Genomic DNA, 25,535 nt, shown 5'->3' on the forward strand with positions numbered 1-25,535 from the left:
TGGACAGTATGTTTGCTGACCTTTTGGCAACATTATTCTCAGCAGCTGGACCTGGAAAGTGGAAGAAATGAAGCCCCACACGCACACGCACACTCACCGAGGCTTCAGTTTCAAAGCACCACTTCATTTACACACCGCTCGCCGTAGTGTCTCTGTTCCACTCGAACACCGTCTCCGGCGACGATTCTCGCCGGAAAACCATGCTTTCAGCTGTATTTCAACTAAAAGGAACCGGCACGTTGTTCTCGCCGCCGGTCGTCGTCAGAATCCACCAGAAGAAGCGGAACATGTCGACGGAGTTCAACGGAATCCGAACACGAGAAGGAGAGATGTTCTGGTCGCGCCGTTCCTGGCCACCGGTGCGTGTTTCCTTCGATCGACGGTGGCGAGGGCGGCTGAGAAGGCGGCGGAGACTGCGGAGGCTCCTGTGACGACGGCGGCAAATTCGGAGGCGAAGGTGGAGGAGAAGCAGGAGGATGTGATAAGTTCGAGGATTTATGATGCGACGGTGATCGGAGAGCCGATGGCGGTGGGGAAGGATAAGAGGAAGGTTTGGGAGAAGTTGATGAATGGTCGGATTGTGTATCTTGGCGAAGCCGAACAAGTTCCAATTCGCGACGACAAGGAATTGGAGCTTGAGATTGTGAGGCATTTGAGAAGAAGGTGTGTTGAAGCGGAGCGTCCAATTTCGTTGGCTTTGGAAGCTTTTCCTTGCAATCTACAAGAGCAACTGGACCAATTCATGGATAAAAGGTATGATCTTTATTACATATCATGTTATTAAGATAGTTGCTGACAGAGATTTACAGAGTAGTGTACCTTTTATATGATTGATTTGTGGTGAACTTTATGATTATGTGTTAGTTTGTGACTCAAATGGTTTAATGGCTTGAAAGGTTTCTGATGAAGCTCATTAATTATTGAACTTTATTATTGCTATTTTGAAGCCTAGAGTAATATGGCTTTGTTCCATGCATCCTGTAGAATATGCTTATTTTGTAACATTTACTTACTTTATTGGGGTTTATATATTCTTCTTGTGTATCAAATTATCAATTCATATATTTTTGAGCTGCTTATGTTGAAGCCTTCACATGATGGCAGGATTAATGGAGAAACCTTAAAGTCTTTTGCATCGCATTGGCCTCCTCAGCGCTGGCAGGAATACGAGCCTCTCTTGAGTTATTGTCGTGATAATGGAGTTCGTTTAGTTGCTTGTGGTACTCCACTTGAGGTACTAGTGCAATTCCATGTGAATTTGTGAATCTATTACTGAAATGTCCATGCTTGCAGGGCAGGGAATATAATTAAACAAATATACACAAAGAAAAATAATAATCAGTCTGAATGAGAGAGAATAAAAGACCTCAAGATGGCATATCAACCCCTAAGCTTAAGAAGATAAGTTCTGCATACACTTATTCCCCTGGAATGGGAGTTCTCCTCACTCAAATCTTTGATTAAAAAAAAAAAAAAAAAAAATTTACATTAAGGATATCTTATGCTAGCCTTTATGTCATATGTGAACATTTTGACAACCCTAGCACTTAATGCTCTTTTCTAGCAATTTTCTTCTAAGAAATGCTATCATATCTATGCAACAGAATATTCATGCTTCCAACTTTTGGGTACCCACCTACATCTTAAGCTTGTAATGGCAAATTTTATTTAGTTATTTATTTATTTTTAAGTATTTTATAGGTCATTTTTAATACACATCTATTTTTACAACCCTTACTTATTATTTTCCAAACTTTACCATTTTTTTTTGTTATTCTTAATTTGTCCTCTTATTTTTCAGTTTGTGCAAGAGTTGATATTGTAATTACGGAGAACTTCCTAATTATTTTGATACGATTGTTTGTCTAGGTCCTAAGGACTGTTCAAGCCGAAGGTATTCATGGCCTTTCTAAAGCTGATCGTAAGATATATGCTCCTCCAGCTGGTTCAGGCTTCATCTCAGGCTTTACTTCTATCCCTCGTAGATCATCAATGGATATGAATTCTCCAAATCAGAATGCTTCCTTTGGGCCAAGCTCATATCTCTCTGCACAAGCAAGGGTGGTTGAGGACTATACTATGTCCCAGATCATCTTAAGAGCAATGGTAGATGGCGGTGCCTCTGGTATGCTCATAGTGGTGACAGGTGCAAGCCATGTAACATATGGATCAAAAGGGACTGGACTACCAGCAAGAATTTCAAGGAAAATACAGAAGAAAAATCAATTTGTTGTTTTACTCGACCCTGAAAGGCAATACATAAGACGGGAGGGAGAAGTTCCTATGGCTGATTTCTTGTGGTATTCTGCAGCAAGACCCTGCAGTAGAAACTGCTTTGATCGTGCTGAAATTGCCCGAGTCATGAATGCAGCTGGTCGGAGGCGAGATGCCCTACCCCAGGTACGTTGTTCCTATGGCTGATTTCTTGTGATAAGGCGGCATTTACTATTTTGTTGTCTTAGTTTCAGATTTGAGCTTCCTTGAGATGTGCATTATTGCAAAGTTTGATCCTACTTTGTTGGAAGTTGAACTGTTACTGATTTGACACCTTTCTGGTGATGAATTTCTTTGCAACTGTATAATTTTTAAATTTTGTTATGTAGAAAATGGATCCGTAGCATTCAGCAGGCAAGTTTGGTGCTGCTGATGTGGTTGTTTTAAATTTATTATCTTTTGAATATCAATTAAAAGGTAGTGTTGTGCACCCTTGACCTTGAACAAACACGTAAAATGTCTACTTGCAGATTTCTGATTTTAAAATTATTCTTTCTGAATTTATTAGAGTGGAAAATCACTTTGAGCAATAATTTAATGCGCCTTATGCACATGTATGTGCAATGTCGTATTAGAATTTCTAGATACAGCGAGCAATTCACAATGATGACTTATTTAGAGACTTGAGACCCCTCTATGATGATTTGACCTGATGAGAATTGGAATGACAATCTCAAGAAATGTGTGAGTTCATTGTGAAAGCAACATTGGATAGAGATTGCGGAAATGACATTGTATCTTAGTTGATATTTTTAGTCTTTGAATAGATCAATGATTTCATTATCAATGATTTGTTGTTCATGCCATTGTTTTAAAAATTAATTCTGATGTCATGCTAGCTTCATATAACCAAATCTTATAGAACTAACATTTTATGTCATCACTGATAAGATAAAATCCACAAGATAAGTATTGTATGATTGACTAAATATTGTGACATACTCTTATCAGGACCTTCAAAAAGGACTTGATCTTGGCTTGGTATCTCCTGAAGTGCTACAAAATTTCTTTGATCTGGAGCAATATCCTATTATTTCAGAACTCACACATCGGTTCCAGGTAGGCTTGGTTTTGTAATTAATCTTTGTTTGGTATTCAAGGCTTTCAACCTTAAAATTTTATTATGTATCATTGTAAATTTAGACACAATGTGCATGTGGGAGAATCACAATTTATATTTTTTCTTTGTGATGATGTGAGAACAATTAAAAACCAAATGTATCGTTGATTAGGTGCTCAATGTTGACAACAGCTCATCTTAGTGATGCAGGGTTTCAGGGAGAGATTATTGGCAGATCCAAAGTTCTTACATAGATTAGCTATAGAAGAAGCTATATCAATTACAACTACTCTCCTAGCACAGTATGAGAGGCGTAAAGAGAATTTCTTTGAAGAACTTGACTATGTTATTACGGATACTGTCAGGGGATCAGTTGTCGACTTTTTCACCGTATGGCTTCCAGCTCCAACTCTGTCTTTCTTTTCATTTGCTGATCAGATGGATACAACTGATAGCATGGAAGCATTTAAGGGTCTTCTTGGGTCCATTCCTGATAATGCATTTCAAAAGACTCTGGCTGGAAAGGATTGGAATTTGAGTCATAGAGTTGCATCGGTGCTTTTTGGTGGTTTAAAACTTGCCAGCGTTGGTTTTATTTCAAGTATTGGGACTGTGGCTGCGTCAAATATTTTGTACGCAGTACGCAGATTACTGAACCCAGCAGTTGCTACAAATCTAAAGAATAAAAGATTACCAATATTTAAAACTGCAGTTGTATATGGATTCTTTCTTGGAACATCGGCAAATCTTCGTTATCAGGTAGAGTGAATAGCGGTGCTCATGTTTTTTATTTTTATTTTTTATATGTCTGTTTATGTTCAAAAGAAAATGTATTTCAAGAGAGCATAAGATAGAGGTAATCAGTAATGTCTACACCATTCATGGTGTCAACGAAATTCTGGTTTATTTTCTTTTGCTTATGTGCTGGATTCACTAAAGATGGTCCTACAAAAGGAATCTGTTTTGGAAAATGACCTGAGCAGATAATCCTGACCAATCAGGGATCAGTCAATAGAGTGTTCATAAATGACCGGCTAGGTTACACATGGTTGATATTGGTCTAAAAGATCTAGTAGATGGGGCTCCTCTTATTGAGTTAGTGCTCGTAATGTGTTTAGCTTATTCATTATGATAAAATATAATGAAGGGCCACACATTTCTTAGCGAGTGTTCCCATGTCATAATTGTTAAACCCATAATATGAGTTATCTTCTGAGACATTTCCTTTTAAGCCAAAAATTTGCATGGTGTTGTCTCTGGTGCTATCAACATTCCAAAATACTCAGGCTACAAGCTTAGGTTGATGTTACATTTGCCTATCTATGGAATGATTACCTAATCATGAATTATTGAACAATATGATGACAATGTAGATGTCAATCTCCTTTACCACAAGAAAGAATTTCTATATGTTTTTGATGTTTCAAGCTTAAGTGTGTGTCTGAGATTGATATCAAAATATAATTTAATGCAGGTTATTGCTGGAATAGTGGAGCATAGAATTTCTGACCAATTTGCTTCTCAAACAGTTCTTGTAAATATGCTATCTTTTTTTGTTCGGACAATCAACTCCTATTGGGGAACCCAGGTTAGTTACACTTTAGTTCCCTTGAAGTTCTAGCGTTTATCTCCTTGTTTTTACTTTTTTGGTTTATTTTCTAACCGTGACATCAATATCATGATTGTTCTTGCCAGATAGTTGCATCTTTTTTAATTACTAAGTTTTGAAATTTGAGTCGAGATGATAGATACGTATGTACTTTTGACTAGAGAGACTACAATGTATTGGCATGCTATTTCTTTTCTGTATGTCCGTAGAACTGTTTGAACAGTATATAAAGTATTGGTAATTGGTGGTGGTTATGCAAGTGGAGTTGATATTCATTGGTGCTTCTGGCACGTAATCAAGCCTTATTGAACTGATAAATTGCACGTTTCAATATCTTCCAGCATTAATCCATCATTTTCGCTTAATTTTCGCCAGCACTATCACTAGTGCAATTGAATTATTTCTCTTGCTTACTGTTGGTTTAATTTTGTATCCCAAATGGTGCAGCAATGGGTCAATCTTGCACGGTTTACAGGATTGCAGACTCGGAAGAGCAAAACACCCTCTTTCCAAACTCCAGATTCTCCAAATCATGCTGCACTAGAATGTAAAACTTCAGAAGAAGCCAGTGTTGATGAAATGAAGAATCAATGAGGTGATAATTTCACTTCATATAGTTTGTAAAGTTCTGGCATAATCTGTAATACGTGAATTCCAATCTATATGCTGTATGTGTTTTTTTGTAGTCCCAAAGTGTAAATTCTTCAAAGTAGTTCTTTTAAGTTTTAGCCAGCACACATGGCGATACACTAGATTAAGCTAACCAGGATATTCACTTGGAGCTTAGATTGGGAATACTTGATTAACATATTTTTTTGAGTTTAATCACTTACATATTTTTTGAGTTTAATCACCATGGTATAAATTGGCACAATTGTTGAAAAGAAAACCATATCATCTCATCAAAAACCATGTCAAATCTTGGCCATTTGGGTTGATAGATCGCATCTTTCTAATGCTGAATAATCTATATGTGATACAATTTATTATTTGGATTGCAAGCCTAATGCAGTGATACTATATTAATTTGTTATTGCTGCGATCTTTGTAGTATATTACTCCCTTCAGCTTCCATGTTTCTTCTACTGGTGAATGTACAGCGAAATGTTGAATGATCCAATTCCAGAAAATCATCTTCTAGGCTACCTAATGTTACTACTAGTTACAAATTAGTATATAGTGTACGATGTCTAATGCAGAGTGCACTTGCATTATTCTTAAATGTGGGATGTCATCGGAGTTTAGGAATGAGTTTGATAAAGCATCTCCCGGGTGTACTTGAGATTATAGGAATTTTTGTGTGCGCACTTGCAGTGACCACGATATGTGGAACTAGGTCGATGATTGGAATTAGGAAGACATAGCAAGATAGGGAAAGATTTGTGAACGAAAATCAAAAAGTTTGTGTCCACTGGTAACTGGGTTGAGATATTGTTAAGAATATGCTGTGCGCCTAACGGAGATAGCTCAGGGAAAGGGCACTGTGCAGTACATTCCAGGCATAGATGTTTAGATCAATTTCTTTTTCGGTCAAAGTAATGATCAGGAACACAATACTAACTGAAACGAACTTTCGATTTGTACTGGTTCCACGGTTTTTGTGCACCCTAATGGAAACCAAAACCCTTAGGAAAGCTATTTACACAAAACTAATCCTTTCCATCTTCAGTTATCACAAACATTTCACTAGGACTATTTTATTAGGACTATCCTGCCCTCTGAAGATGAGCTAACAAAACTGGACTCCTATAATATGTGCCTTCTGTGTGTATAGTTATACTCACAATCTGCCTGACACCAGTGAGAAGACAAGAATTTAGGTTGAAGAAGTGGAAATCGACTCTCTGCAATGTCTGTCCCAATTATAAAGATGAGCATGATGACAATCCAGCATTAATAACTAAAGACATCTTTCGGGCTCAGTCGAACTCAATGATTGGCACTGTATAATTGCGGCATGGGGGACAATTGCCTCTCATTATCTTCTTAGGTAGGGGCTCTCCATCCTCGTCTGTAAGATTTAGTCTAGCAATTCCTCGCCCCTTGCACCACTTCTGGCCTTTCGTTTTTCTTTTTTCTTCACTAGAAAATTAATAAAGATGAATAACAAGATTTCTTAAATAAAGGGGACACGGGGAACAAAGATTTAGGGGGAGTTGGGGACAAAAAATGAAAACAAAATGTTGCTTATGAACTAACTCTAGTTTCAGTACAAATTCTATACTCTATTCATTGAAATAGTCCATGTAATATTTTCGCCTGCGGATGTATTTGCTGTACTTTGGTATTGCGTGCTATTGAGGGGATTTTTGTCATGAATGTCCGGATTTGCGGTGCGGCCGACTAAATTACCCCCTATTCTTTGTTGTTGCACCACCAATATCGATGCTGTGGTCTCAAGATCCGGTGAAGCAAGCAAGTCACCAACGACACCAAGTTCTGGGCACTCGCTCCATGCATCAAGTCCGATAAGAAGAGGGGACTCCTGATGGTTCCTCCCAACCATAATTAGGTCATAGCAGTTTTCCAATTGTCTAATAGATGAAGCTAGCCCTACCCCGTTTCTCACCACCTCTTCTTCATAGAAGAAACCTTCATTTCCTATGTTGACATGACGGACTTCCTCGATCAAGTCATTGTCAAGCTTCCGTTCTCGAGCGTTATCACATCCGAAAAGGAGGAAGCGAATTATGGTTAGAGTGATATTTCCGTGTGTCACCATGCGAGCAGCATAAGACAGTGCCTCTGCGTCATCTGCACCGCTAATGTAGATCACAGCCACATGATATTCTGATTGAGTATTTAAGATGGACATTGAGCTGTTTAGAACTCCCCGGTCGATGAGGATTCCAACTGAAAATGGTGCTATGTCCATGATCTTGTGGTTCATGGCTCGGGTGTGACGGTTCGCTGATGCAATGGAGCCATCAATGGCCCATTGCTTATGAAAGGGCAGAATCACAATGGTGGCATTTTGGTCACGTGCCACCCTGCAAATGTCGTCATACATAATGTGGTGATATGTGAGTGAAGTGAATGATTTGATGGTGACAAAGCCTTCATTGTAGAGCTCAAAATGTCGCAAGGCATTGATTATGTGATTGGATCTGGCCATACTGTGTTCAAGGTTTTGTTCAGGTTGGTGCTCTATGAGGACGGGGGTGCTCCGGCCAACAAGCGGCACAAGGAGTACTGCTATGACTGCAATGTGGCTCTCTTCAGTTGCATTGGAAGCTTCTAACAGGTTTATCAATGAAGGGATATTGTCTTGGTTATGGATGCCAATCAGTATCCGTAGCTCTGTGTCGTGCTTGGCATGTTGGATGGTCGTTCTCTTGATCGGGAGGTGTTGCTTAGATGGATTGTAGAGGGCTGCTATAAGTGGCGATATGACCGATGTCACTCCTATCACCGAGATAACAGCCAGAGTGAACTCTTGATCAGTCAGCATCTATTATTACAAAGAAATTGAGTTCATTTTAGGATTAGCAACAATTTCAGAAAATGGACAAAGATATAGCAAATGTATTGTGTTTCACACCTCACCATCCATCCACAAGTTGTACAGGATGAGCTCACAAATGCCTCTTGCATTCAGTATGAGTCCGAGCACAAAACCTTCTCGAATGGGGATGTTGAGAAAGTACGCAGGCACTATAACTGCTGTAATCTTGACTAGGGTAGTGCAGAGAACCACAAGCCCCAAAATGCAGAAAGACCGAAGATGAACTTTGAAGACATTGGTTTTCAGCCCACTGACGGTGAGAAAGGTCGGGTAGAGCAATCCTGAAGCAAGGGAATCAATCTTCAACGATAAGGTGGCTCCTAAAGGTGGTCCATCTGGTACAGACAAGCCAAAAACTATCGCTCCGAATACAAAATGTTGGCCAATAACCTCGCTCAATAAGCTAGCAACAAGAACTGCTGCGAGAATGAAATGGATATGCGTCTCTCCTACAGGTTTCCCTTCTGGTGTACGGCGTAGAATCCATTTCAATGCTGGTCGGGAGACGAACACAATGCCTAACAACACTGCAAATGTTGATAAAATTGCCCAGATGCATGTTATTATTTGGCCGTCTCTAGTTTCTTGTATTGATAAACCAACTACTGTTATGCTAATACCAACGATATCACAAAACATGGATGAAGAGATGGCCAGACGGCCAATGTCAGTGTTTAGAATCTTGAGTTCAGCTAGTAGGCAAGCGATGTTCGCAAAAGGTGTTAGAAACTGTGATGATGCTATCATTGGAAGCGCTTTTGCAAGGCTATCATCCATGGGGAGATATTTTCTTAGAAGAAGGGATACTGGAGTAGTGAACGCCAATGTAGTGAACATTACTGAGCACCCTATGGTAATTGCCTTGCGCTCTGGTCGTACCATCATTCTTGAATCCATCTTCACTCCTACTGAGAAAAGGAAGTACATGAGGCCAAATGTTGCCACAGTTTCAAGTACCAGGGTGCCTGTTGCCGGGAATAACCGTCTGGCAATCACTTCGTCATGCCCAAGAAGTGAAGGTCCAAATACTATACCACCCTGGAAGTGAATTTTAAAAACTTTTAGTTGAATGTTGATCTTTCTTGAAAAATTAATTCAACAACAGTTTGATGCAGTCAATGATCATTTTTCCTATACTAGTTCTAATATCATATAGAATATGTTTTTTTGTGTGTGTGTAAAATGATGCTGTCATATCTTACATGCCCAAGTAGTCAAGTTTAAAATTGTTAGGTGTTATCATCTATAGTTGAATGTTGATGTTTCTTGAATTTAGTTCAACAACAGTTTGATGCAGAAAATGATTCAAGTTTACTATGATAACTAGTTCTAACTTCATAGGTAATATGTTTTCCTTACTCATTAGTTTAAGGCCATATAGAATATGTTCCTTTTATCTGTAAAGTAATGCTCATCACTTTCAACTATTTACATTACATTGACTTGCTTAATTTTCTTTTTATTTCTCCTAAATGCCAGGGGATTCTGTTTTTTCTAGGGATATATTGCTTATTTGTTGTTTTTTCTGTGTGTGTGTGGTTGGGATTTGGTTCGAGTGTCTATATGTGACCTCTACCACTTTTAATTATTTTTTCATGCATATGCTATATAACTCATCCTGGGTTGCAGAGTAGTATTGAATTACATTTACTAAATTGCATTTGATTACAATGTGTGTGTGTGTGTATATATATAGATAGATAGATAGATAGATAGATATAATCTGCATAAATGTGAAGAAAAGAGAAATTCTTACGAAAATTTGTGAGATGATACTGGATTGTCCAAAAGGCCTGAGACAGAAATCAATAATCTTAGAGGTTATGGAAATTAGAGAGAGCTGCATCATCAGAAGTGGAGCAGAATAATGTAAAGGGTTGTGATGCATGAAGACACCCCAGGAATTGATGCTTCCTGGGTCTTGGCACACAAGAGTCCTGTTTTCTGCCAGCAGCATGGTGCCGCCTGCTGCCATTGCTGTGTGTGTGTGTGTGTGTGTGAGAGAGAGAGAGAGAGAGAGAGAGAGAGAGAGAGAGAGGAAAATGGGGAAGAAGAAAATGTGAAGTTGGAGAGAGAGAGAGAGAGAGTGCAAAGGCATGGTGAGGCTCAAGTTTTGGAGCCAAAGGTGGTTATTAGTAGGCGGTCTACAAATTTACATATGCTATCACATGCCTCTTATACGGATACTATCCTTCCTTTGATTTAAATTGCTGTAGAAATTAAATTAAAGGATTGTTAATTTATATTTATTTCTTTCATATCTCTCTACGTGGGAGGAAATATGGGAGAGAGATTCTTACTTATTAACTGAATAATGTTTATCACCCAATTATTTTATCATTTCACCCGACAATATAATATTTTTTTTGGTAATATAAAAAATTTGTGCTTCCATTTATTATTATTATTATTATTATTTGGCAAAAAGAATCAGACTTGATCAAATATTCAAATAATTCATCCGAAATTTTTACCAATATTAATTAAAAACATTAAAATGATGGATTTCATTGGATTCTTACAGTGAATTGATTTAATTCCGAAATTCTGGGCAGGTTTTTAGGTCCAAAACAGAGCTTACATTAACACGGATAAATGTTTCAAAAATGCATTTTCTTCTTCCTCATTCTTTGATTTGGTGTTATCAAACGCAACATTACTGATTTGGTTACCAAGCACTATTGGCAGAAGTAAACTCATTTTTTTCCTTTTTATGTACTTTGTGATATTTTTGCCTCCTCAGACACAAGATTGATTGCAACATTTCGTAATACAGTTTTAGAGCTTAATATACATTGTTGGCCTCGTTATTAGATTACAGTTTCACTCCCTGTAACACAAATTACATCGATCATCAACCACCTTAACCTAGTGTTGGCACTCATTTTGGCAAATTACGTGTTAATGATTTATTTCTTCAAAAAGACAAAGTTCGACCACCCTGTTTTAATTTTGAACCAAGCCTATTGGTTCTAGCACACTTGCGTTAAACAATTTTTGAATTGGCAGAGCCTTCGAATTTAGTGGTCAACACCAAGATTTTCATTCATCAAATTTACGGAAAGCTAGTATCTAAATTTTCATGACAGATTGGATTAAGATATATCCAAACAGAATGATTTTACTCTAGGAAGAGTACATTAATATATATATATATATATATTATAACAATGGAAAAGAAAAAATGGCTCCAACATATCTGAAAAATAAGATAAATATTACTAAGATCAAACTACAATACTATATTAGTACTTAATAATTCTCTATTCGTTAGTAGATGAACTTGGAAATCTCCATGCTTACAACTGATAAAATGTTGTGTGAGATGTGTGTGTTTTACTGGTTCTCAGGCTTCATTTCATGTTCCTCCCAAGTGCTTGCTGCCTTCCCAATCTTGTGAAGAACTCTGATGACTTCTTCTGCCGTCACGTTGCCGGAAACTATGACCTTATTCAGCTGTGTGTCAACATCGTATGTTTCGATTTCTGCTAAGCCGAAAATTAAAAAATCTTGAGACATGGGTTGAAGATGAACAGTTTCGGATAATTAAAATTTAAGGACTTGTAAAGATTAGGTGATGTGAAATATACCATCCATCTTCTTGATGGCTTTCAGGATTTTTCTGATGCACTCGTCACAATGCAACCCTACCTTCAATTCCACCACCTAGTGCATGCCATTTGAATCGCCCAGTGTCATCATTCATCAAAATAAACATAGCAAAGAGAGAATAATGAATTACTTACATGGACAATGTTATTCAGATCTAACAGTCTAACCGAGAAAGCTAGCTAAAGGTTCTTATCCCTTGAATGCATCAGATAAGATCAAAGCTTTGATCTTAACCGATGCATTCAAGGGATAGAAATTCCTGAACTAGACTTCTCGGCTTTCAATACTTAATAGTGTAGAGTTGAGGTACTTACATTTCCCATATGGATTGGTGAGTTTGGAAGATTTGGAGAGTGTAGATTTGCTGAGTTGAAATTCAGGGTTTGTGGTTTCACTTGTGTGAAGCTCTCTTAGTAGCTGAGAGAAGGAAGAAGTGGGAAAGTGCTTTTGATTTTTGTGTCTGTGAGTCCACAAATGCGTTTAAATGAGTAGAAACTGAGGTTAGGTATTGATTCCATTCTTTATTGATAGAGACTTAACTTTTCCAAAAGCTAACTTTATTTTTTCTTTGTTGACTTCTGGGAAATCAATGTCCACACAAAGTGAGCGGCCCAAAATGATGTTTTTGTCAGGTTTGGATGCAACAAAAGAAGGGAACTTTGCCTATTTTTCAATAGCACTATTGAAATCTAAACCATAAATTGACATTATAAAACTAAATTTTATTCCACTTTAAAATATAACCTTTTTTAATAATTAAAGATACAAATACCCGTTTAATGTTCCAATAATATTATTGATGTAATGTGAGGCACAATACAAGGCTTTATGAATTCACTTTTCTTCTATTTCTATACATTCATAATAAGAGGAAAAAGAGGGAATAAAGAAAGGTGATAATTCTATGTAATCATTGGTATTGAGCTGGGAGGCACCCATCAATTTTCATTTGTGACAGCTTTCATCGTTACGTCTTCCTAACCGGACAAATTTTACTTGCCCAAGAGGGACAATTTTTTATTTGTTATTTTAATCTTTTTTATACTCGCCTGTCTAGGGATGTACACGGTCCTGTTCGATCCGATTTGGTTCAGAACTGAAACCGTTGAGATCTGAAACCGGACCGAATTGAACTATCATTCACGGTTCGGTTCCAAGGAACCGTTGACTGTCGTTGACTGCTACAATGGAAACCTAAATTTTCTAAGAGCTTTGCAAATCTCCGGCCACCCCTCTTTCTTCCAAGGCTTAATATGAAAGGTCATTTTGGTACCAAAAAAAAAGAAAAAAGAAAGAAGAAATAGAATAGGATTTAGTTCGCAAAACAAGAATTACAATCTTACAGACCTTGATTAATTGATTTAGGGAAAAAAAAATAAATAAATAAAACAAAACCCATACATACAAGTTAGCAGTTGCAGAGAGAGGGGGGCAAGCTTGAGAGTTGAGAGACGGCGGCTGAAGCTTGTGAACGGCGAACCCGAACTGGAACAGCGGGTGATGGAAACTGAAATATATGAGTTTTGATTTTTTGAACAATCTGAAATGATATGCCGATATGGGTTTTGAACTTTTGATTCTTGTAGACGGATAGATAAAGTGAAATATATGGGTTTTGAACTTCTGATTCTTGTAGATTTTGTAGTTTGCAGTTGCAGAGAGAGAGAGAGAGAAGTTCAAAGTCGAGAACGAGAATAGAGATGTAGGCGATTGCAGAGAGAGAGAGAGAAGTTCAAAGTCGAGAACGAGAATAGAGATGTAGGCGATTGGGGAGGCTGAAATGATTTGCCCTAAAAATATATATTTTTTTTTGGTTTAGAATTACTAATAATATAATCAAATATATATATATGTATTACGGTTTGGTTTGGTTCCGAAACCGAACCGTGAGACCAGAACCGGAACTGAACCGAATCTCAACGGTTCCTCATTTTAGGAACCCCTACGGCTGCCCACGGTCGAAATATAATTTTAGTGTGAAAAAATAATAATACTCTTAAATTATAATAAATATATTATATTATATTTTATACTAAGAGAATGACAAATTTATCGTTTTATAAAATTTAGTTAACACGTTTGTCGAAAAGAAATGTAAGAGTTATCACTAAGTACACACACTAAATTTCATGGAAGGTCAAAGTAATAAAAACTGAACTGTTTACCCATTTATAATTTGTCCAAACCGCACAGGAGATAAAGTGTACTTTACCTTTTTATTATTTCTCTCTTTTTTTTTTCCCTGTGTGAACCATGAGGTAGTTTGCCTCTTTTTTTTTTTTTTTTTTTGGAACTCTCACGGAATAACTGAGTTGGCATAAAATATCTTAACATACCTAAAGGTCCTGTGTTCAATTCTTGATTGTCAAAAAATTTCTAGTTGAGATTTTATTTTTTTTTTATTTTTTATGGCAAGGAGTACACATTCGTATGCTCCTATGGGATTTGAACTCTCGACTTTTCTCTTTGGAAAGTGAATAAGTACCACTGAACTATAACCCTTAGTATCTTCTACCTGAATTTACTTGAATGATTGCGATTATTTGACTAGATTAATCCCCCACAAGGAAATGAGGACTCCCGCCATTATAAATAATTATGACAATAATAATAATAATAAAGATTGTTGGGGAAAATGAACTCCCTCCAACCCACTCAACGGTCAGTTATTGTTAAGAGTTAAATTCCTCTTTCATCACACATAGCGGAAGCATCATCATCACACAAGCATATATGGAGAAAACAATCATAAACATTCACGCACAAGACAATATTTTACATGGTTCACCCAACTCTAGGACACGTCTATGGACAGAGAGATTTCACTATCATAAATTAAAGAAGAGAATATACAACCTGATGTCAAAACCCCATTCACTCTCTCATTTATTTTGAGGCTACATTTATATACTCGAGAATTACATATAGTCTCCCCTCTCCACACTATACATACCCCTAAACCCCTTACATCTTTTCTCTCTTCTCTCTATATCTCTCTACCCAAACCCATCTCTATTTATAGAGTCTTTAAACTTAATTCTTTGTTGAACAAGTATTCCACAACTTGCTTATAAAGAGTTACCATATCAGTCTTATGCCTTCCATTTCAAACTTGTTCAACTTTTCTTGAACTGGTTCAATTAGGGTTACAATCATATCAAACCAGTTTAAGAAAATTTTGAATTGGTTCTAAACAACTTGAACTTATTCACTTATCCCAGAACATTACTTGCACACCAAATTCGAGCCAAAAAATCCAACAAGAATGTGTGTTCATCAAGTTATTTTAATGTTGTGATTGTTAGGGATATTAACTCCCTCTAACTCATTCAACTCAACAGTTGGCTATTGTTGAGAGTTAAATATCTCATTCAACACACACAGTGGAAGCATCATCATCATATTATCACACAAATATGTATGGAGATGTAACGACCCAAACCTGAGGGTCTGAATTGCTAACTGGGTCCTTACCCGAACTCGAGATAATCCAAGGACAAAATGGCTAATCTAAGTCATTAGGTCCTTTACCAGGTTTATTATAATCCATTAAGTGATTAAGAGTCATTAAATAGTATTAGGATACGTTTCATGAAGTTCCAGGCTTAAGTGCGAAAAAGAGAGAAAGATGGAAAATTGGCTGAGGCAAAAGGGCTACGTCTGGTCGTAGGAAACTCACCGCTCTACAATAACATGGCATGAAAATTCCAAGTATAAGATCTACCTCCCTATGACCGGTCGTAGAAACCCTAAAATGGTCATTTAGCCTCTCTATGGTAACCATCCATCTTAAGTCGTGAATTAACCACTTAGGTCATGCCAAACCTGTCCCAACTCGCAAAGAAACACGACTTTAATAATGAAATAACATTCATGCATTTAAATGAAAGTAACGACAATTTATCATCCACGTAACAAAATAGATACAATTACATCATTTCTTTATCAAAACGGTTCAAATTACATCAATGGATTAGAAAATCCTAAAGAAACCACAAAAAGATACAAAACGGTCTCAATACTATTTTCATCCACAAAATACATAAAGATAGCCTTCATACACTAGCTTAGGGCAAAATATACATATTTGATTATAGTTCCCATTTCTACATCAAATACAATCATACATCACAATACTAACCTCTAGTCAACAAAAGGTGTCCTTAATGTCATTGTGTATGAGGTTGAGGATTGTCCTCAATGTCATTGTGTATGAGGTTGAGGATTGTCTATTATTTCTTTCTCAGTTCTTGAAAAATGTAGAGGGTGAGCACAAGACACCGTAAAGATTGCCTAAGTGGCATCTCCTCAAGCAAAGTAAATAACAACATGCTTTACACGCAAAGAATAGAGAAATGAAGACGGGGTCATGCTAGGGGTCTCAATTACACCATTTAGATCATCAATAGTATTAACCATCATTTTCAAACAATGTCATGCATGGAAATGCATTATGCAACCGTAAACTACACACGCATCCCCGCATATCCACACACTCGCACCGAAAACGCACAAGATAACCGAACCTCGGGTACCTTACTTGATCCTTAAGAAGAATTCTACTATCGTCCCTGATGGAGGGTACCTCCAAACTGTCATTTGGGGCTCGAGTCGCTATAAATTTCTCACAAGTACCTCCCGTATCCCTATTAGCTAACTAGCACCGCTGACAAAGGGGTTCCTCCCCAAGGCCGGGTTTGAGAAAACATTTTCTCAAAACTTCTCAAAATTTGTAAATTCGTCCCTTTACATTCCTACACATGCCTCTACACACACCCATCTCATATGATTATAAAATGATGTTAATGCCATGTGAAAGAACATAAAAATCTTAAACCGTTCCACTTATTAACATGTTTTCTCAGTTTTTTTTTTTTTAAGCAATTCATATTCATAACAAGACTACATTTATTGGTCACAATGTCATAGGAAAGCAATATCGGCAATTTACACACAATCAACACATTGCCATCGCATTTAGCATGTTTTGATTATGAAAATTTTCACATACCACCTTAGGCAACATATTATTTAAATTTTTGCAACATTCAACCACATAGTCATATACATTACAACAAATTGCAATAATATTCAACATGTATAAACCCTGGAATCATCCAAATAAACATCAAATTGGTATATTAGAGATAGGGAAAAACATGAAATTATCTACAAAATTAAGGAATAAACCAATCAGACAACTCTACCTCTTTTAAGAGCAAAACCCCTGTGATACCTCCGAGTTTCCGAATGCGGGTTGGCCAGGCCCACGCCCGAATACCCGAGGATATCAAAACAAATTGATAATAAACGAACACAGAGTACAAAAGAATAAAGAAGAATAAATTAATCCTCCATAAGTCATTCAACTTGTTCAGTTGACCTAACTTGAATATAAATAGGACTTAACATTTTAGTTAATTCATTCCCTTATATAATAAATTAATCCTCCATAAGTCATTCAACTTGTTCAGCTGACCTGACTTAAATATAAGTAGGATTTAACATTTTAGTTAATCCATTCCTTTATATAAAATAGGTAGGACTTAACTGATAAGTTAATCCATCCCTAGAATGCCACCGTCGCATACCGGTGCATTAAACCACACAATCCAACAATTGATGTAACAATTAAGAAAATATATCAAATATTCCATAAATAACTATGATAAATATGATATCAAGTTATCACATAATAGGAATGACTTATTATTTCTTTAAACTTCCTATATCATATGTCTTACACAAACTGAATCTTATGCATGATGATATTTTATTATACCGTTAAATAAGGATTCTCTATATCCAATTCATCCTACACATTTAATCTCAATTGCTAAAATATTTTAAAAGATTAAATCCATTCGTTTGTTTAAAACATTCAAATAGCAAGCATCATTATGATTGAGTTTATTTAAATTTATTAAAACCCAAACCTAGTCCCTATTTAATGTTTAGGAATCCTAGGCATGTTTTTACGTTCCATCATTCCACAGATATGAAAAATACGTAATTTAAACATGTAAAAATTCACATAAGAAATCAAATCAAAATCATGCATTTTATCAATTCATAACACAAGAACAGATATGAACCAATTTCATAAAACCTATGTTCTAACCCAATTAAACATGCATAATTATTTAATTTTATGTGTTTAATAAATCCTGAAATTTCCTAGGCATGTACAGAAACACGAATCAAAGCGAAAAAGATAGAAGAAGAACTTGCCTTAAACTTTTGGATCGAAAGTTAAACTTCTTCTTCCTTGATCTTCTCTCTACAGGGTTTTTTTCCTCATTCCCTCTCTAACTCTCTCTCTAGAATACATTACGTGAATATTTTTTAACCCCCTTTTACAACCTATAGCTATATATTTATAGGCTAAATAAAATAGCCCTAACTCTTTTTCCAATCCAAGTCAACTTAAAAAAATAAATATTAAAATATTAAAAAGGTAAGTAAAATATGTTACGTATATAATTTATGTATATCTTTATTAAATAAATAAATTATACACATCCCATTATTTATTAATGGATTATCCAATAATACTTAAGTTACTATAATATTATAAAGTAACTTAAAACATAACACGTATCAAATCTATGTATATTTTTACTATTTAAATATAAAACATATACATCAGATTGAATATTACTACCCAAGTTACCATAAAAGTAATTAATAAATTACTTTCCCTTTTATATATATTAAAAAAGGTAAGTAAATATGTTACGTATATAATTTATGTATATCTTTCTTAAATAAATAAATTATACACATTCCATTATTTATTAATGGATTATCCAATAATACTTAACTTACCATAATATTATAAAATAACTTAAAACATAACACGTATCAAATTTATGTATATTTTTATTATTTAAATATAAAACATATACATCAGATTAAATATTACTGCCCAATTTACCATAAAAGTAATTAATAAATTACTTTCCTTTTTATATATGTATATAATATATATCTATATATATACATGCACAACAATCCATGAGTAATAATCCATACACATTCAACCTCCTATTCAAGTAATCCATGGGACTCAATTGGTTGGCCCATGACTACTAACCATAACCATAAAAGAAAACTAAAATAATAAAAGAAAAGAAAATATTTACTTTGAAATTAATCAAAAAACCATTTAAGCACATAATCTAATTAAACAATTAACACATAGACAAATACAAATAATACATAGACACATAATCAAATAATTAAGTAATATCTAATTCAATTAAACACATAAGCAATTAGTCAAATAATCAATTAAATAATTAAAAAAATAATTAAAATTAAATAAGTAAAAATACAGTTAAAACAAGTAAATAAATACCGATACTATCCTTTTAAAATTAGGGGTATTACAACCCCCAAATTTTGAAAATTCCAATATCACCCAAATGGAACTTTGCTCGGATCAAATCGAAGCCCTTGACGAGCTCTCTGACTTTATCTTCTATGGCGTCAACAACATCTAAAAGGAAAGGGTCCAAAATGAAGCTTAAAATGTGGATTTCATGAGTTTGTAGAAAGAGAAAGAGTTTATTGTGATACTCCTACATTTTTCACGCATAAGTTGATCAGGCTTATACACGAAAAATGAGGGATATAAAAAACAATTGGTAATATACAAGCATGGAATACAAAATGATAATAATAGAAGAACTTAGACAGGAAAGGAAAACTAAATGATAAAACATCCATCCATCCTTTATTAAATACAATACTCCTTTATACAACTTGGAAATCCTATGTCAAGGATTCCTAAATATAAACCTGAAAGTTCAACGTCGGAAGTACATAAAACTAAAATCAACATAATACATAAAACTTCTACCCTGAACAAGACCGTAAGAGTAGATGAGTTCGGATGGTGGTCCCACACTGCTAAGCCTCAACCTTGAAACGGGTACTGACCGTGTCCTGAAATAACAACAATTGTGGGTCAACCCCACAAGCAAGTCCTCTCTACTATGACCCAAATCAGAGAATCAAATAAATTAATCATTAATCTTCAGAATTATACTATATCTATATACACCCTAATGAGACTACACAATGTATAATATGACCTCAACCAGAATAGACGGTGATCACTTAGACTCACACAAGGTGGTTAAGTGTCTCCTTTCCCTACTTGGGAAATCAGCTATTAATACAGGGTGCACGGTACTAACAACACAGACTATAAGTCCTACACAGTGATAACACATCTCAAGGTACTAATGAATATACTGAGCATATCACTTAGGCAACACATGCCAATAATATTAAACCACATACCCTGACAGTCACACAGCTGTCTATGGCAACGAATGCATAAGGTATAAATGAGTCTAAACCTATTAGTCAGCTCACATGGTTCTATATGGCAACACATCCATATAATATAAATGCGACATAATTTATTAAGCAGTCCACTTACTACCTGAAATGCACACAGCATAATAATAATGATCTATATGTCATTAACAACATAAATAATCCTGTAATGTATAACGGACAATTTATAGGAATCACATCATGTAATCATTTCATTTAGCATTAAATAATAACACAATTTATATTCAAATATGTCATTACATTAATTACATCTGTTTCATAGCGATCCATACTGTAAATGATACAATTAATGTTTAGAAATATTAATCGGACCTAATAATAATTAACGGGTAATAAAATAATAATTTAACTATCCTGTTAATCCCGAAAATATCAACCCGAGGCCCAAAAATGCAAGTTGAAGGTTCTGGAAATTACAAATCAGTCCCTAAGGGTATTCTGGACTTTTTCAGCTGCTGAAGAGACCCCACACGCGCCCTCACGCGCCTCCTAGAGCTTCCCACACGCGCCGCCACCTTCCTCACACGCGCACGCGCTTACACGCTCCCCCACGCACGTTTGGCATCTGCCACGCGCGCACTAATGAATCCTGATGACGTGGCGCGTTCTAGTTGGTTGGTTGTAACAGACTCCTATGGACGCGCTACACTGAATCAATCTACCTTATCTTCACCTAATCCAAAGGTTCTTAATCCTGGTGTACTGCAGTAACATGGACTGCGATGCACCGGATCAATCAGATTCAACTAATGGCCAGGATACGGGTTTACAGTGCGTCGCATCACACCGGATTACTCCGGTCACCTTCCTCACTGCCCGTGATCGGAAATCTCACCGGAATCTCGCCGGAAATTTCAGAAAATTCTCGAAAAATTCCAGAAAATTCTAAAAAAACTCCTAAAGCCTTAAATAATTATTTTTAGCTATATTTTAATTACATAGACAAATAAATAAATATCTAACTGCCTAATAATTAAAATTTCATTAATTTAATAAACTAACAATTAATTTATTAAAATTCCTAACACGGTTTCGATACTTCAAAATAACCTAAATAAATTAAATAATTAATTTATGGATTCAAAGGGGAAAAGTAGATAATAACTTGCCTTATGGATTTGAAACAAATCCGCCGGTTGCGCGTAGTCGGGTAAAATCACCTACACCGGTCCAAGCTTCTTTCTCTCTCTTTTCCTTTCACTTTTCTAAAATAACTCACTGTTATTTTTTCGTTTCCTATCCTACTTACGTGAATCCCCTTCAATTGATAAGCTAACTAACATATATATATATATATATATATATATATATATATATACTAACTTATATAATATAAATATTACAAATATCTAATTTATCATAACTATCAAAACCTTCCCACCTATATTACTTTAAGCCATGCAATCTAAGTCAAAAAAATTGGCATAAAATTCCACCATAGTAAATGAGATTCTATCCTAATCTCAAAGTTACATCATGACATAGTTTTAATATTATTATTATTATTATTATTATTATTAATATTATTAATATTGTTATTATTATTACTACATAATAATACACTACTTTACAAACGTACTACTTTAATTAACTAATATTACTTAATATAAAACATAACCAATTAACATTACAATATAAAGAACATATAATTAATATTACATGTACAAATAAATAAGATTAAGTTAATAATTTAGCATACACAATTAATAGGTGAATAATTCTACACATTAACTAATTAACCCAATACAGAATTAATTTAAATAAACTCTTTAAAAATACGGGGTATTACATTCTCCCCCCTTAATAAAGGAATTTCATCCCCGAAATTCACTACATACCTGTATGAAAGAGCTCTAGATATTTGGCACGGATAATATCTTCTCGTTCCCAAGTAGACTCTGTCTCACTATGATGACTCCACTGTACATGTACTAATGGAATAGTCTTCGTGCGCAGTATTTAATTCCTACGATCGAGAATAAAGTAAAGTTGTTCTAAATAGGTTGCATCGGGTTGCAACTCAATCTCACCCACATTAATGTGTTGATATCTGTCTTCTTCCCGTAGAAATTTTCGCAGCATGGATACATGAAAAACATTATGTACCCTATGAAGATTATCTGGTAAAGCCAGACGATAAGCTACTGCCCCAATCTGATCTGTAATCATAATAGGACCCACAAAACGAGGCGATAACTTACCTTTTGACCCAAACCGCATTACTCCCTTCATGGGAGAAACCTTAAGTAAAACCTGATCACCAACCTTAAACTCCAAAACACGAGTTCGACGATCAGCATCACTTTTCTGTTTGCTTTGGGCTATACGCATCCGATCCCTAATGATAGCGATCTTTTCTGACGTGTCCTTAATAAATTCAGGACCCAAAAAGCTCTTCTCGCCAACTCCAAGCCAACAAATAGGATACCTACACGGTCTACCGTACAAAGCCTCAAATGGTGCCATACCAATAGTTTTCTGATAACTATTGTTATAAGCAAACTCTGAAAGCGGCAAATATTCCTCCCAATTGCCCTTAAAATCAAGAACACATGCCCGCAACATGTCTTCTAAAATCTGATTAACTCGCTCTGTCTGTCCATCTGTTTGAGGATGATAGGCAGTGCTAAGATACAGTTCTGTACCCAAAGCCTGCTGAAAGCTCCTCCAAGATGGACAATGGTATGCCATGGAGTTTCACCATTTCTGTAATATAAAGCTTAGCATACTGTTCTGACGTAAAGTTTGAACGAACAGGCAGAAAATATGCGGACTTGGTCAATCTATCAACAATGACCCAAATAGAATTGTGATTATGATGTGAAGTAGGTAATCCCTCTATAAAGTCCATGGAAATACTCTCCCATTTCCACTCTGGTATGGGAAGTGGTTGTAAAGATCCTGACGGTCTCTGATGATCAATCTTAACCATCTGACAAGTGCTGTATTTAGAGACAAAGATAGCTATATCTCTCTTCATGCCGGCCCACCAAAACTGGCGTTTCATGTCCTGATACATCTTGTCTCCCCCTGGATATACAGAGAACTAAGAAGTGTGTGTCTCTCTCATCACAACATTTCTCAAATTGTCAGCTAAAGGAACAATTAAACGTCCCTTGTACCTCAATCCTCCATCGATACCTATGGAATAAAAAGGAACATCTCCTGAAGCTAACTCCAAAACACGATCAATACACTGTTGATCTGTGAGTTGAGCTTTAATGACCTGGTGAATGATAGAAGGAGTTACTACCACACATGCCATAAAAGCTTTTGCTAACTCATCAGCAGCCTTCAAAGCATCCCACTCTGTTGCAAAAACAAGGTTGAAAGGCTAACATAGGGTCGGCGGCTGAGTGCATCTGCTACTACATTCGCTTTCCCTGGATGATATTAGATAGAGAAGTGATAATCTTTCACGTACTCCAACCATCTGCGCTGTCTCATATTCAGTTCGCTCTGAGTGAACAAATACTATAAACTCTTATGATCACTAAACAAATGAAAAGTTTCCCCCAAAAAATAATGCCTCCATATACGCAAGGCAAAAACCATTGCTGCTAACTCCAAATTGTGAGTCGGGTAATTAAGTTCATGAGGCTTAAGCTTCCGGGACCCATAAGAAACTGGTCGCTCTTCTTGCATCAACACACAACCCAAACCCTTCAGAGAAACGTCGGTATATACTAAATACTCGATTCCACTCTGAGGTGTGGCTAAGACAGGTGCAGAAGTTAACTTACTCTTCAATTCAACAAAAGTGATCTGACAAGAATCATCCCATACGAATAGTACATTCTTCTTGGTCAGATGAGTAAGTGGACCCGTAATTTTAGAAAATCCCCGGATGAACCTGCGATAATACTTGCCAATCCCAGAAAACTGCAAATCTCTGTCGGTGAGGTAGGCTGTCTCCACTCCATAACTGCGGCAACCTTGGCTGGATCTACTGCTAACCCTTCTTCTGACACTACATGGCCCAGAAATTTGACCTTTTTCTGCCAAAATTCACACTTCTCAAACTTTGCAAACAACTGATGTTCGCGAAGTGTCTGCAAGACGGTGTGTAAATGTCTGGCATGGTCTTTCTCCGATTTAGAGTAAACCAGAATATCATCGATGAAAACAATGACAAACTGATCTAAGTACTCTCTGAATACTCTGTTCATCAAGTCTATAAAGACAGCTGGGGCATTAGTTAAGCCGAAAGGCATAACACGAAACTCATAAGATCTGTACCTTGTGAGAAATGTTGTCTTTGGAACATCTTGTTCTCTGACTCGTAGCTGATGATAACCAGATCTCAAATCAATCTTCAAGAAGTAAGTAGCTCCCTTCAACTGATCAAACATGTCATCAATTCTGGGCAACGGGTACTTGTTGCGAATAGTGACCTTATTCAGTTCTCTGTAATCAATACAAAGACGAAGAGATCCATCCTTTTTCTTAACAAACAATACTGGTGCTCCCCATGGTGAAGTATTCCTGCGAATAAATCCCTGGCTGAATAACTGCTGAATTTGATCTTTTAATTCTCGCATCTCCACTAGTGCCATTCTATATGGCGCCTTAGCAATAGGCGTAGTGCCTGGAGCTAAATCAATGACGAAGTCTATCTCCCGACTCGGTGGCAAGTCTGGAATTTCCTGGAATATATCCTAAAATTCTTGCACTACCGGGATACTGTCAAGAGATACCGCAGTCTCTTCCTGTGAGTCCTCCTCAATGACGAATAAATAAGTGCTAGGCCCTCCATCAGGTTGTGGTACAACAATAAGATGCATCTCATGTCCTGGTATAGCAAATACAATAGACTTTTCGTAACAGTTAACCTGAGTATGGTACTGAGATAACCAATCCATCCCAACTATAACATCATAAGAATGCATATCCAATACTAACAAATTTACAAGAAATCGAAGCCGGCCCATATCTATGAGGATATCACCGATACACTCTCGTAAAATTACGCTAACTCCCAATGGTGTATAAATATTGAGAGGTTGGTCACAAAACTGAGTCGTCATACCAGATAAGATAACAAAAGATCTAGACATAAAAGAATGTGATGCACCAGTGTCAAACAGTATACGAGCAAATCTACC

At 36.2% G+C, this 25,535-nt stretch overlaps 3 protein-coding genes across 3 annotated transcripts; 1 reads left to right on the forward strand and 2 right to left on the reverse strand.

The window, feature by feature from the left end:
* Positions 1 to 5,768, forward strand: LOC132312450 (protein RETICULATA-RELATED 5, chloroplastic-like). Its single transcript, XM_059810823.1, has 7 exons — positions 1 to 753; positions 1,105 to 1,234; positions 1,870 to 2,400; positions 3,226 to 3,333; positions 3,545 to 4,093; positions 4,809 to 4,922; positions 5,391 to 5,768. The coding sequence occupies exons 1-7, from the start codon at positions 68 to 70 to the stop codon at positions 5,535 to 5,537; spliced, it is 2,265 nt and encodes a 754-aa protein (XP_059666806.1). The 5' UTR covers positions 1 to 67; the 3' UTR covers positions 5,538 to 5,768.
* Positions 5,769 to 7,049: 1,281 nt separating this feature from the next.
* LOC132314458 (cation/H(+) antiporter 15-like) lies at positions 7,050 to 10,134 on the reverse strand. The gene is made up of 2 exons (XM_059813322.1): positions 8,482 to 10,134; positions 7,050 to 8,394 (listed from the first exon to the last, which is right to left on the reverse strand). The coding sequence occupies exons 1-2, from the start codon at positions 9,373 to 9,375 to the stop codon at positions 7,162 to 7,164; spliced, it is 2,127 nt and encodes a 708-aa protein (XP_059669305.1). The 5' UTR covers positions 9,376 to 10,134; the 3' UTR covers positions 7,050 to 7,161.
* A 1,512-nt stretch (positions 10,135 to 11,646) lies between these two features.
* Positions 11,647 to 12,531, reverse strand: LOC132312451 (copper transport protein CCH-like). Its single transcript, XM_059810824.1, has 3 exons — positions 12,375 to 12,531; positions 12,039 to 12,114; positions 11,647 to 11,933 (listed from the first exon to the last, which is right to left on the reverse strand). The coding sequence occupies exons 1-3, from the start codon at positions 12,381 to 12,383 to the stop codon at positions 11,785 to 11,787; spliced, it is 234 nt and encodes a 77-aa protein (XP_059666807.1). The 5' UTR covers positions 12,384 to 12,531; the 3' UTR covers positions 11,647 to 11,784.
* Between the last annotated feature and the right edge of the window lie 13,004 nt (positions 12,532 to 25,535).

The sequence above is a fragment of the Cornus florida genome, unplaced genomic scaffold (assembly GCF_030987335.1).
Source record: "Cornus florida cultivar Cherokee Brave unplaced genomic scaffold, ASM3098733v1 CherokeeBrave_3.0.0_Hap2_Chr06, whole genome shotgun sequence".
NCBI classification, from domain to species: domain Eukaryota; kingdom Viridiplantae; phylum Streptophyta; class Magnoliopsida; order Cornales; family Cornaceae; genus Cornus; species Cornus florida.